The sequence below is a fragment of the Tupaia chinensis genome, unplaced genomic scaffold (assembly GCF_000334495.1).
Source record: "Tupaia chinensis unplaced genomic scaffold, TupChi_1.0 Scaffold139491_1, whole genome shotgun sequence".
In the NCBI taxonomy this organism is placed as follows: Eukaryota; Metazoa; Chordata; class Mammalia; order Scandentia; family Tupaiidae; genus Tupaia; species Tupaia belangeri.
Genome location: NW_006199376.1, coordinates 920,377 through 933,300, shown reverse-complemented (window position 1 = coordinate 933,300; position 12,924 = coordinate 920,377). Strand labels below are relative to the sequence as shown.

The following is a 12,924-nucleotide window of genomic DNA, read 5'->3' as shown; positions in this document are numbered from 1 at the left end:
TACGCCCTTGCCAAGGCTAGTGTCTAGCTTATGCACTGGTGGTGGGAATGGGAGGGGGCAGCAAGAGCTGCCACCACAACTGACCCTTGTCTTCTTTCCCACAGTGGAATTTCCGGCGCCCAAGAATGAGTTGGTACAGAAGTTCCAAGTCTATTACTTGGGGAATGTGCCTGTTGCTAAACCTGTGGGTATGTGTGTTCTCCTTTTCCCAGGGATTGCCACCTTGATGCCAAAGCTCTGTTCCTACTCCCCACCGCCCCCCAACCTTCCACTTTTCAAAGCTTCTACCGATCTTCCTCGTGCTTGGTGTCTCCCTGCCCTTCAAACTGCATCTCCCTCCCTTTACCTCTGTCCCAGCTACACTCTGTGCCCTGTCTGGAGCTGCAGAAAGTTTTCAGTGAGTACCAGCAGCATGACTGATGCTGACTGGACATGAAGGGGAAACCCCACTTCTGCACCCATGGAGAAGCTTTGGTCAGGTTGGGAGGCAGGTGAAGAATGACAGGAAACAGCGGGCAGCAGGCAGCTGGAGCTGGGGGCAGTGTCACAGTGCTAGCTATGGGCTGTGAGCATCTAGAGAAGGAAGCAATGAGTTTGTCACATGCTTTATTGTAAAATACTTCCTTATGTTACGACAGTGATTCTCGGTAATCCTATGAGATTGGGATTATGATAATAGCCCTTTAAAGATAAGGAATTGAGAGCAGAGACTAGCTGGTTCACCCTTGTACTTCTAGTGCTTTCATATAACCTGTTATTTCTTTGTTCATTCACTTAATAAACGCCCTTGAAGCCTACTATGTGCCAGGCCCAGTACTAGGCCCTGGGAGAATAGTAGCTACAGTCCCACTTTCAGGGAGGTTACAGGAGATTACAGTAGAAATACAAACAGAGGTTAATCACACAAACACATGTATAATTATAAACTGAGTCATTCACTGAAAGAAAACAACAAGATGGGGGCTGACCCCATAGCCTAGTGTTTAGGGGAGCCAAATCCCACCTGGCCAAAGGTTCAAGTCCCAGCCCTTGCAACTTGAAAAACATGCCACGTATGTACACATGCATGCCCAACATCCTGACAGGATGGAGAAGAAGGGATAGTGGCATGACCACACCCCACATGGAGGATTCTTTCTCCCTCTCTCTTGTCCGAGGAAGTGTACAAACCCTCTGGAAAATTTAGAAGAAGAAACTACTAAGATGTAATAGAGAAATTTCATCTTGTCTAGGACATCAGAAAGGACTTCCCTATAAAAATGACATTTGAACTGATTTTTAAAAATGTGAATAGACACTGACATGGTGAAGGGGGATGGAAGTAGAGGTAGGGCAGGAAGAGACCGTTTCACAAGGAGTGAAAGTGTGTGCAAGGGCCCTTAGTGGGAGGTACTTTGGTACTTGGAAGGCACTTAGAGAGGGCCAGTGATGCATAAGAAGGCTGTGCTGGGCAGCAGTCAGATTGTGAGGGACCTTCCAAGCTATGTTAGTGACTTGGTCTTAATCCTAAGAGTACAAGGAGCTATCAGAAGTCTTCAGGATGGTGATAAGCAACTTCTGACTAAACAAGAAGGTCTTAATCACCTCTAACTGATTTAAAAAAGAAAAAAAGGTCTTTGACATAATCAAATTTGAAATTTATTGAACTCACTCTGGCCACACCGTTGAGAAGGAGGTGAGGCCGGTAGAGGTAGATGTGGAGAGCTCATTTAGAAGTATCTTGCAATAGCTGTGGCCAATAATGATAGTATCTTGTACAGCAATGGAGCTGAAGGAGAGTATATGGGCTCAAGAGATGCTAAGATAGTTAAAATCAACAGGCCATGGTGACTGATTGAGTGGAAGCTGAGGAAGAGAGTGCCTGGATGCCTTTTGAGTTCATGGCTTTTGGATTTGATTGGATAGGGGTACCCTTCTATAAAAGTAGCAGATGCTGGAAGAGACCAGTTTTGGTGTGGAGATTGTGAATTCAATTTTAACATGTTTAATTGAATGCGCTTTTGGGGAAACTAAGTGGGTAAGTTAAGTTGGAAGCTGAATTCACAGGTCTGAAACTGAGAGGGTGGTCTGGACTAGAGAAAGAAGTTTGGGCATCGTTGGGTTATAGAAATCGTCAAAGCTTTGGGTGGGGATAGATTGACCCTGGAAAGTGGGTAAGAAGGGAAATGAGGGTGCATCTAGTCTTAAGGCCCTGCAACATCTAATGGATGAGTAGAAGATGATAACTCTGCCAAGGACAGTAAGAGAGAGCAAGAGGAAGATACAAGGAAGCAGAAACTACTCCAGTGAGTCACTAAGTGTCATGTCAAAAGACACTCAGAAGAACTCAAATGTCTGGTGAATTAATAAGCAAACAAATGAACAAATGGATGAATGAGCCCAGCCTCAGATTTCATGGCCAGGAAATGGTAGACTTAAGACTCAAATCCTGGTCATCTTCAAGTCTCTGCTCTTCCATTCAAACCATGGTGGCTTTAATGACAAAAACCTTAAATTCAAAGAGGGAATCCATTCTGTGGCCTGGTGTTTGAAGCAGCCAGGGCCCATGTGGCTAATCACAGGGTTTGAGTCCCAGACCTGGTAGCTTGAGAAACACTCTGGGTATGTGTGCATTTGTGCCTAAAATCAGGAAAGGAGGAAGAAATGGAGAGGAAGAGATTGAGGCATGACCATGCCCGGTGGGGGAGGAGGGTGCTTTATGCTCTCCCTATCTCCCTCTCTTTCTCTGTTGGGCAAGTGTTGCACCTTCTGACAATAAATAAATTAATTAATACTAGAAGAAAGAATCCTTCTTAGAAGATGTAGGGGTTGAGCTGGAATTTTTAAAATATTTATTTATTTAATTTCACTTGTTATTATTATTTTTAATTTGGTCACACAGAGACAGAGAGAGAAAGAGAAAACGAGAAAGCAAGCTGCCATGTCTAGGACTCGAACTGCAGTCGGCTATGTGGGAATCCAGAGCCTTTAACCACCATGCCACCTGCCAGAATTTTAAGGGAAGGCCCAGATTTGCAGGGAAAGGGTGATGCCAGTTGTATTCAGTGGCACTGCCAAAAGTTTGGAGCTGAGGTGAGAAAAGCATGCATGGAGAACAGAGAAGAGGTTGGCTGACCCCTTTGGCTTTGCTTGTGTTCCTTCCTCCTCATCATCCTTAAATTCTAAACCCTTGATGGCTCTTCCAGCGTTTCCCCCACCCCCCCATATCTCCTTTCCACCTGCAACCTCACATAGGGTCCCATTGTGCTATTTCAGCTGATGGTGGCCCTTTGTCCCTCTGGCTCTGTGTCTGTCCTGTTTAAGCTGGGGCTTTTGACCTGTTTTTACTTTATTTTTAAGGTTTTTTTTTTTTTTCTTTCTTTCATGAGCAAGAGAGTCAGAAAGAGAAAGACATACCCACAGACAGACAGCACCCCACCAGGGTCATTTCACTGCGATCCACCCCTAGGTTCAGCCAGCCCCAGATCATGGGTGTGTGTGCCTAGTGTAGGCAGAGAGGTCTCTGGATGTGAACCTGGAACCTTCCCATGTGGGTCAGCCTCACAGTGTGTCGTGTTTTAACTGCTAAGCCACCATCTGTCTCATACCACTTTATCTTGTGCACCCGTTTAACTTTCATTTTTATTTTTAAATAAAATAGATTACTATATAGAGACCAGCAGATGGTGTAATGGTTATGTCACTGGACTCCCATATAGTTGACCATGGTTCAAGTCACAGATCTGGCAGCTTAAAACTCAGGGGGGGCATGTGTGTGTGTGTGTGTGTGTGTGCCCAAAATCCTGAGAAGAGAATGGAGGAGAAGGGATTGCTGCATGGCCATCCTCCCTGGGGGGTGATTTCTCTCTTTCTGTCTCTATCACTCTGTGTCTTTCCTATGAGTGCATGTGCCCTATAGCAAAAAATCTCTAAAAAAATTAATTAATTAATATCTATATATCTATATGTATATTTAGTTGATTATCGGGTGCATTCTTCCCAGAGAGAAAGAAAGTGAGAAATTTCCCTCTGGGGTCCATGGCCATGCCACAGTTCCTTCTCCATTCTTCTCTTGGGATTTTGGGCACTCACACTCATGCACTTGTGTGATTTTCAAGCCTCCAGGCTGATACTTGAACCGCACAGTTAGCCATGTGGGATCTAGCTACCTTAACCTCCATGCCACCTACTGACCCCCATTTTAATTTTCAGTTTAAACAATTTTTTAAAAATTGTCAACTGGTGTGTGCACTCACCAGAGAGAGAGAAAGAGAGAGAGAAAGCACCCCCCAGTGGGGTTTGATCACACTGTAATCCTTTTTTCTCCATTTCTCCATCCTGTCAGGATTTGGGCCATGCATGCACACATGCTTAGTGTGGTTTTCAAACTGCTGGGGCTGGAATTAGAACCGTGGTTGGCCATGTGATATCTGACTCTCAATCCATATCACTATGACACTGGCTCTTAATCTTTCTTTTGAACATTGGCCCCTTCTGAAGTTGCAATTTTCATCCATTAATTGTTCATGCATCCATTTAACAAATGATTTAAGGCTTATTTAATTATGTCTTCCATGAGACACACATTCACACACACAGAGAGGGAGGAAGGAGAGAATGAGCGAGACAGAAATAGGCACCCCTAACAGGGTCCCTACACCACATTCCACCCAAGTCTCACCCAACTTGGACCATGCACACACATGCCCTGTGTGCTTAGGGAGTTCCAAGACATGAACCCAAGACCTGTTCCATGTGGATCCACTTGTCTCCCCACTGTGCCACCACTTGGCCAAAAAATAAGATTATCAATGCTTAATTTGTGCCAGACAGTGTTCTGTTCTCAATATATACATCAATAAATAAAACTGACAGAGATCCCTGCTTTCAAATAGCTTACATTCTAACAAGAAGAGACAGACAATAACATAAGAAAATTATATAATATGTTAGACAGCAACAGCTGATATGGGAAAAAAAAAGTTGCCTAGCAGGATAAGAAGGAGTTAGAGTGGACTTCAGGTGAGGGTGTAGTTTTTGGATCTAAGTTGTTGCTAAGTCTGGCTGCTCTTTTCCAGATCACCTTATTCCACTACTCTCCTGACTTCCTTAATGATCCTCTCCACAGTGGGGCCAGGCTTCACCCCCCAGTTTCATCTGCATATTCAGCAGTTTGACTTTGATATCCCTCCAATACTCAAGAACTTTAAGATTTCTCCCTGCCCTGGCCTAAATGGCAAAAATACTATACCCTTCTGCCTGGTTTTTTGAGGCCGCCTGCCATCTGACCCAGCCACTCCTGCCTGTCTGGTCACCTTTCTGCAGGTTCCTGTGCTACTTGGTTTTACCAGTTGGGGTGCTTTTGTCCATGCTGCCTTGAGGGCTGCTTGCTCACACATCTGAATTTCCTTCAGTATAAAAGCCCTGTGGTAGGACTGGAGACTCAGACGAATTACGCTTGGTCTCTGTCCTTGAGATGGTCACAGCCCAGGGTGGAAAAAGGTGTTCTGCAGATACAAGATATCTTAACAGTTGTCTCAGAGTTGTCCTCTCCCTGGTTTGTAGCAGGAAGGCCCTAGGGAAGGGGGTGCGAGGTGCTGGGTAGAGAGCCCTGAAGAATGACAATTAGAGTTCCTCAGATAGTTGGGTGGAGAAGGGCACTGCAGACAGATGCTTTTCCCTCATTCACAGTCTGCATCCCTTGAGGGCATCTTCATCTCTTGCTTTGTATTTCCCATCTGCCCTAGCAGGCCATTTGCCAAGATTAGATGTTAAGAAATGCACAGAAATCATTTGAAGCTCAGGGAGCAGTAAAATATGAGGCTCAAGGGTTCAGATGAGGCCAGTTTTTGGAAGACTTGCTTGCTTGGGCTTGATCCAGCCAGAGGTAGGATGAGTAAGACCAAGATGGAAGAAGATGTTCAAGGAAGACATTTGTCCTCTGCCCACAATGGATCCATATGCTTTGCTCCTGGTGGGAGCTCAGGGGCACTGAAAGGGGCAGAGTGCCTGGGAGTGGGCCACAGAGGCATGGTCCTTCTGCATTGACATCGCAGGAAGACATAGATCACAGAGCTAGCTTACAGGTAGAGTGGGGACCAGAGCCCATGCCTCTGTTGTGTTGGAAACTCCAGTCTTTGTACTCTCCCGAGTGAAAGCAAAGTGAGATGCACGAGTGGAAGTGTTTAACAGCACTTTAAGGTGAAGGAGATCACTACCATAGGGGAAAGTTGGCTGATCCAAGAATCAGAAATGTTGAGTCCCTTAGCCCTTGAGTACGTTACAGAATTTTTTTTTTTATTTTTTAAGGCTTTTGCCATAGAGCATGTGCACTTGCCAGCGAGACACAGGGCGAGGACAAGTGAGAAATCACCCCCCAGGAGGACAGCCACACCATAATCCCATCTCCAGACCCCTTCTTGGATTTTGGGCATGCATGTACACATGCCCAGTGTGAGTTTCAAGCCACTGGATCTGGGACTCAAACTGTGGTCAGCTCTGTGGAAGTCCAGTGCCTTAACCACCATGCCACCTCCTGGCCCCTAGAAATTGTTGATTAGGGCCAGCTGATGTCATGGAGGTTAGATGGCTCGATCCCACATGGCCAACAGTTTGAGTCCCAGATCTGGTACCTTGAAAAACATGTTGGGCATGTGTTCATGAATGCTGAAAGTACTAGGAGGAGAATGGAGGAGAAGGAGTTGATGTGGCCATCCCCCTTGGGGGAAGGGGATGGATTTTTCACTTTCCCTATCTTGCGCTCTTATTGGCACATGTACATGCCCTATAGCAAATAAATAAATAAATAAATAAATAAATAAATAAATAAATAAATGTCTTGAGTAGAACTAAGATTGTGAAAGTCCTGCTAGTTCTGAAAACTAGGAATACAGGAAGGAGGCAGGGGCAAAACCTGGCTAAGAACCCAGACTTATTTCTCAGTGTGACGAGAGATGTAAGGATCTCTATAAGCTTCAGTTTCCTTACCTGTAAAATGGTAATAAGATAATCAGTTTTGAGACTGCTGAGTGGGCATAAATGAGGTAATACTGTGATGATTTAGCAAAAGGAAACAAAATAAGCACTTTTTAAATGGGCATATTTCCCCTCCTAATTGTCAGGGAGCATGTGCACTCCCTAGATACAGAGATAGAGAGGGGGAAAAAATCTTTTCTCCTCTGTTAAATAGATATCTTTTTTTTTAAAAAAAATCAAAGATTGGGCCTTGGGAGAGAACTGGTTTACAGGGGCTGACCTGGAAGTCACTGGGGTGTAATGCAGTGTAGTATCTGAACAGACACGAGCTCAGAGAGAGCATGATACGAGGAGGTCCAAACTTTGGGGGTCAGTCAATTTAGGAGGCTAGAGGAAGAGGCAGAATCAGTATAGAAAGTCAGGCCTGGGGTGCAAAATGGAAAACCAGGGAAGTGCTGAGTCCCTGAGGCTCAGCAGGAGAGCAGCAGGGAAGGGATGCCTGGACAGTATGGCGCTCAGTGCTGTCACTCGGGAAGTGGGGAGGAGCAAAGGCCTGGCCTTGACTGGGCAGAGCGGGAAGGTCTAGGGTAGAGCTGGGGCAACCTCCCCTGCCCTCACTGATGCCGTGTTCATGTCTGTATCGTCTAGGAGTAGATGTGATTAATGGGGCCCTAGAGTCAGTCCTGTCCTCCAGTAGCCGTGAACAGTGGACCCCAAGTCATGTCAGTGTGGCGCCTGCTACCCTCACCATCTTGCACCAGCAGGTAAAGGGCATAGTTGTGGCTTGCCATGGGGGGAGCTTGGGTGAGGGAAAGAGCACCAAGAAGGTACCTCGGTAAAACCCAGGGCAGGGGGTGGGGAGGGTGTTCCTTTTAACTGGGTTCCCCTCTCCAGACAGAGGCAGTGCTGGGGGAGTGCCGGGTACGCTTCCTCTCGTTCCTGGCTGTGGGCAGAGACGTCCACACTTTTGCATTCATCATGGCTGCTGGCCCTGCCTCCTTCTGCTGCCACATGTTTTGGTGCGAGCCCAACGCGGCCAGCCTCTCAGAGGCCGTGCAGGCTGCCTGCATGGTAAGTGGGTGGGGTGGCGGGGTGGGAATGCGACCCAATGTGAAATAGGCTGTGAGTAACTGAACTGCGTACCTGCCTCTCTGCAGCTCCGCTACCAGAAGTGTCTGGATGCCCGCTCCCAGGCCTCCACCTCCTGCCTCCCAGCACCCCCTGCTGAGTCAGTTGCCCGGCGTGTAGGGTGGACTGTCCGCAGGGGCGTTCAGTCGCTGTGGGGCTCCCTCAAGCCTAAACGGCTGGGGGCCCATACCCCATGAAGCAGCTCCTGCCCTCCCTCCACCTGCTTGTGTTGGGCCCCAGGGAACTCAAGGGTGTGGGGTAGGGAGGGGATCCAGAGGCTATTCCTAGGCCTCAGGCCCTCAATAGCAGCCCTTGCCAAAAGCTAAAGTTCCCTGCTTAGGGGCTGGGGAGGGAGTTCCCTGCTTAGGGGCTGGGGAGGGAGAGCTCTAATCCCTTCGAGGAAGTGATAACACTGAATTGATAATAGGAACAAGAAGCAAGGCCAGCCTGGGCTCTCCATTCCCACGTGTTTCAGGTGAGCGGAGGAACTGGTCCCTGCCAGTCCCTTTCCTCCTAGGGCCCAGCAGGGGCAGAGGTGGGGACTGATCCAGGCATGGGTCCCCTCCCCCCTGTTCTGTGGGCACCTCCGCTGCACTGATATCACTAATAAAGTCTGTCTGCGCTGCTGTGTCTTCCTGTGCCTACACTTACCATCAGGCCTTGTTCTCAAGACCCCCTTCCCTTGTGTGGAAAGAAGGGACAGTCACAGAGGGATCTGGAGTCAAGTTTTTTTTATTTTAACAGGCTGGCGAGATCAGCTAGCAGCAGCAATACAGGGTTCCTGGCTGGGCAGCCCAGGCCTGGGGGACAGCTCCTGTGTGGTTAGCCTAGGGCAGTGTCAAGTGAGGCCTCATCTCCATGGCCACTGAAGGACAGCTGCCAGCGCAGTCTCGATGATGGGGTCAGGCAGAGCAGTCAAACCCCCACCTACATCCAGCTGAACCAGCTCCAGCCAAAGGTCCTGTGTCCTCCAGCGCACGTGGGGCCCAGACATGGGCTCTTTCACTGGGCATTCTTGCCAGGGTGACCCACAGGGGTGCTCTGGTTCCTTAGCTCCTCTCTGAAAGACCCAGTCTTTCTTAAAACACGGTGTTACCAACTCCGGACCCTCAGGTCCTAACAAAACAGCGGCCGAGGCTTCAGGCTCTGGAGGTCCGCGAGTCTCCCTTCCGGCAGCAGGTGGCGGCAGAGAGCAGGGCTGTCGGAGCGGGCGGACAGCTGAGCGCACAGAGTGGCGAGACGGCAGGGCGCGCCGCAGGGCTCCGTGGGCGGGTGGCCTTTGTGGTAGAGAAACCAGAAGGTCCGGAAGAGTCCCGTGTCGTTTCGCATGCGGTACACCAGGTCGTGCCAGGCAGCAGGCAGTGCGTTGGGCAGTCCATAGGTTTCTCGTGCTCTGTAGAGGCGCTGCCAGCGCGGGGTGGCTCCAGGCGCATTCGCCTCAGTCAGGTTCAGAATGTAGGTCTCATGGTCCAGGACCACGTGAGAGCTCTTGGGGTAGTTTCCATCTATCTCATAGACGCGGTAACCTGCAAGGAAGGAGGAGGGCAGACTGGAGGAGTAAGGAGCAAAGGCAACTCCAGGAAGTGGCCACACATCCTTCCGGCCCCTTGCCAGCTTTGGCTCAGATGCCCTCCCTTTAGCCCCCCACCTCCAGGATCAGGGAGCCTCCCTTGCACCTCACTCACCAGGATTAAGGCTGATGTAGGTGGTGGCACTGGGTGCCACGAAGGCTACCCCCAGCGGCCGGCTCAGGGTCTCCTCATCATAGAAGACCTCGAACTCATCCACATGAGTGTGGCCAAAGAACTGACCAGCCAGCGTGTTCTCATACCTGGACAGAAGGCACTAATTGTGTTCAGAAGATTCTAGGGAGGGGGAGGAAGAGATCTGGGGAGGAAGGATGCCCTTTCTCCAAGTAAGGAGCCTCCCCCACCCCTTGGGCCGCAGAAGTGTTGAGATGCTGGCGGAAGGGTTCAACCTTTAGACGCTTCATCCCCTCACCCCCAGCCCTGCTCCCATCCCCAGCTCCCTCCTACCTGGCTACTATTCGGTAATAATTCCAGCTCCAGCTCTTCAGGCAGTGACCTGGTGGAATGTGGCCAATTATATGTACCTAGGGGCAGAGATAAGGGTGGTTATCAGGGCATCGAGGGGTCCAGATCACCATGATCAGAGAGCAGGGAGTGAATAAATGAAAGGGCTTTCACAGATGGCCATGAAGGAAACCCTGAGGGAAGACTGTTGTTGCCAGCCCCAGAAAATCAAGCTTTGTTCACTGATGTTCCTGGTCCAGGAACCTTCTCCACCGCCACCCCAGCAGCACACTCCATGCCCCTCCACTCTCCCTCACTTTGTCCCCTCGATCCTCAGCAGCCTGGAGCTCTCCCACCAGCCACTGGAGCTGTCCAGCCGGATCTGTGGAGTTGATCAAGAGCCAGAAGTTCTCACGGGAACAAAAATTCATATTGAGAGAGATGAGGCGGAGGCCAGGGCGGGGGGAAAGGGCATAGAACCCCCCGATTCTGAAACAAAGTGAACACAAGAGGTCAGCACTTGTTCATGATCCCAGTCCTGTATGTGCAATGTGCTGGGCTTGTGGGTGGAGGGCACAGGCATAGGTGACATCCTCCCCACCCTCAGAACTCATGTTCTAGCAGAAGACCAAGTGCACCAATCATAGGGCCTAGGCAACAGAGGGGCTCAGATCACGAAGAACGCTACAGTTGAAAGGAGTAATGAAAGTGAGTCAGACTGGGACAGAAAGTTGTTCAGCTCTGAAGGAGGCTGGCTAGAGACAAGGCTAGAGAGGGAGACTGGGTCAGAGGGAGGGCCAGCAAAGAATGATCAGAGCTAATGCCTGGGTTCCCTTTTCTCTCATTTCCCTCCAACTTTCTCTTCCCTTCCTGGGCGGTAGGTACCTGAGGGTGCGCAGGGCCTCAGGAGGCAGCCAGGACTCCCACGCCTGGGCCATGGCCTCATAGAGCCAGCGGGAGGAGTGGTTGCCCTCTATGAAGGGGGGAGGGAAGCCATTGACAGGCGTGCTCTCATGGTTGCCCACAGCAGGGTACACTGGCACTGGTCCCAAGAACTTCTTCACGAGGGCTGTGATGGTGTTCAGGGCCCGCAGCTGGTCCTGACGAGACTGGTGCCAGATGTCATGGGCAGGGATGTCTCCTGTCCAGTACACCATGTCAAAAGGGCCGGCTGGGCCCAGCCCTCTCAGCATGCTCTCCAGAGTCCGCAGGGGCAGGTCACACTTGCTGTACTCGCCCCAGTAGCCAGCACCTGGCTGGGAGGTGGGTGGCGGGCCAGAACCCCGGCGGCAACACAGAGGGTCTGCACAGTTAGGGTCAGTACCCTCCTGGTAGTCATGATCCCAGTGCAGGTCCGTGAGGAAGAGGACACGGCTGACAGGGGCACCTGGGGCTGGTGGGCTGGGCGGCTTGGGGGGTGGCTTTGGCACAGCTGGCAAAGAGATGTTCCAAGAGGAGAAGATGTCCCAGTGCCCACAGTTGGGGCCCAGGAGCAGGCCACAGACCTCAGATGGGCTCAGCACTGAGTGTGTCCACACCTCCACCATGTCATCTTCGAAGAGCCGGACAGCCGACTGACACACAGCAGGTGGTGCGATCTTCAGCAGCTCACACAGTTTGATGGCCACAGAGCCCACACGGGCCACATTGGGCTCCTTCTGTGGTGGGAAGAACCAGCAGCGAGAGGTCAGAGACAATGCAGGGGAAGTAGGCCAAGCCTGGCCACCACCCCAAGCCACCTCCATACCCAGTGCCACTTGGCCGAGAGACCTCAGCTCACACCCTGCCTCCCAGATACTGTCCTATGGCTCAGGTAGCACCAGGCTATTACTGCCTCTTCAGGCTGCTGGACAGTGGCATCTCCAGCCTTTGCTTGACAAGCTGGCTGTCTCAGGCACTGTCTGCATGCTTTCCTTACTTCACAAAGGTTACGATAGGTGGTAGTAGCCCGGTGTTTCCAAAGAGGACTATACTTAGTCAGGGCTAGTAGATGCCACTCACTGTCAGGGATGCAACCCGACCACAGGGCACCATGTGAGCCACAGCCCTCACCCTCAGCGTTCCCCTTTGGCCCTGGTCCACCCAAGCCCCTTCAGTGCTCACCTTCAGCCCGAAGTTGATGGTGGTGAATAGAACTTTGCAGGCTGGGCAGGTGAGGTTCCACCACCCAAAGGCAACCTTGAGCTGGGGCACAACACGATTGAACCAGGCAGAATGGCCGTGTGCAGGCAGAGGGTGGGCCACGGCTGGGGTCCAGAGCACCAATGAGTCAGGAAGAGCCAGCACCAGCACGAGGCCCAGACCCATCCAAAAGAGTCGCGGGTTGGGGGTCCCTGAGGCCCTGTCGGACCCGGGGTGACTTTGACGGGGTGACACTCCGTGGCGGCCCATTGCTGGACTTCCTAGACGGGGCTGGTTCGCCTGTCCGGTCCCCACTGGCCCAGGCCTTGGCAGGCCCTGGGGACCCCCGGTGGCGCCAGGGACAGCCAGTTACCCTTTGCTGTAGTCGGCTGACTGATCCGCGGCCAGCCGCAAAGCAGCTCCGCCCCTTCCTCTTCCTCTGCTCCGCAGCAGCTGATCGAGGCGGCGGGGAGTCCTGTCAACTAGGTGGAGGCGGAGCGGGCGGGGCGCACCCCGGACCGCCCAGGATCCCGCCCCTTTGGCCCCTCCCCCGCCCGCCCCAGACCGAGCGGGCCGCGGGGGAGGGTGGACCCGGCGCGCGGTGACCCGGGCACCGCCCTGCGCCGGGAGTCCCAGGAGGCCGCGCTAGCCGCGGCGCTGTGCTTCGTGCGCAGGGCTGGCGTGGCTG

The 12,924-nt window shown here is 51.4% G+C and overlaps 2 protein-coding genes and 1 non-coding gene across 8 annotated transcripts in view; 2 read left to right on the top strand and 1 right to left on the bottom strand.

Moving 5' to 3' along the window:
* The window catches only part of APBB1 (amyloid beta precursor protein binding family B member 1), a 29,744-nt gene extending 21,036 nt beyond the window's left edge, over positions 1-8,708 (top strand). For all 6 annotated transcript variants that reach the window (XM_014593042.2, XM_014593043.2, XM_014593041.2 and 3 more), the window contains 3 exons: positions 7,603-7,718; positions 7,849-8,025; positions 8,112-8,708. In XM_014593042.2, coding sequence (XP_014448528.1) covers positions 7,603-7,718; positions 7,849-8,025; positions 8,112-8,279 — 461 coding nt within the window. In that variant the 3' untranslated portion in view covers positions 8,280-8,708. The remainder of the gene's footprint in view (positions 1-7,602; positions 7,719-7,848; positions 8,026-8,111) is intronic.
* LOC114004665 (small nucleolar RNA SNORD44) lies at positions 1,536-1,596 on the top strand. Its single transcript, XR_003546764.1, has one exon. It is a non-coding gene; the product is annotated as a small nucleolar RNA SNORD44 (small nucleolar RNA).
* An 88-nt stretch (positions 8,709-8,796) lies between the features above and the next one.
* Positions 8,797-12,696, bottom strand: SMPD1 (sphingomyelin phosphodiesterase 1). The gene is made up of 6 exons (XM_006161979.3): positions 12,219-12,696; positions 11,001-11,773; positions 10,433-10,604; positions 10,119-10,195; positions 9,768-9,913; positions 8,797-9,608 (listed from the first exon to the last, which is right to left on the bottom strand). Exons 1-6 carry the CDS (start codon positions 12,504-12,506, stop codon positions 9,199-9,201), a joined length of 1,866 nt encoding a protein of 621 aa, XP_006162041.1. The 5' UTR covers positions 12,507-12,696; the 3' UTR covers positions 8,797-9,198.
* Between the last annotated feature and the right edge of the window lie 228 nt (positions 12,697-12,924).

What these genes read in the sequence shown, in the direction of transcription:
- SMPD1 (XM_006161979.3), bottom strand. Translation starts at nt 12,506, where the DNA reads ATGGGCCGCCACGGAGTGTCACCCCGTCAAAGTCACCCCGGGTCCGAC. An exon ending in GAGGCCCTGCGCACCCTCAG is followed by an intron (nt 10,605 to 11,000) that starts GTACCTACCGCC and finishes ACTTTGTTTCAG; the next exon opens with AATCGGGGGGTTCTATGCCC. An exon ending in TATTACCGAATAGTAGCCAG is followed by an intron (nt 9,914 to 10,118) that starts GTAGGAGGGAGC and finishes CCTTCTGTCCAG; the next exon opens with GTATGAGAACACGCTGGCTG.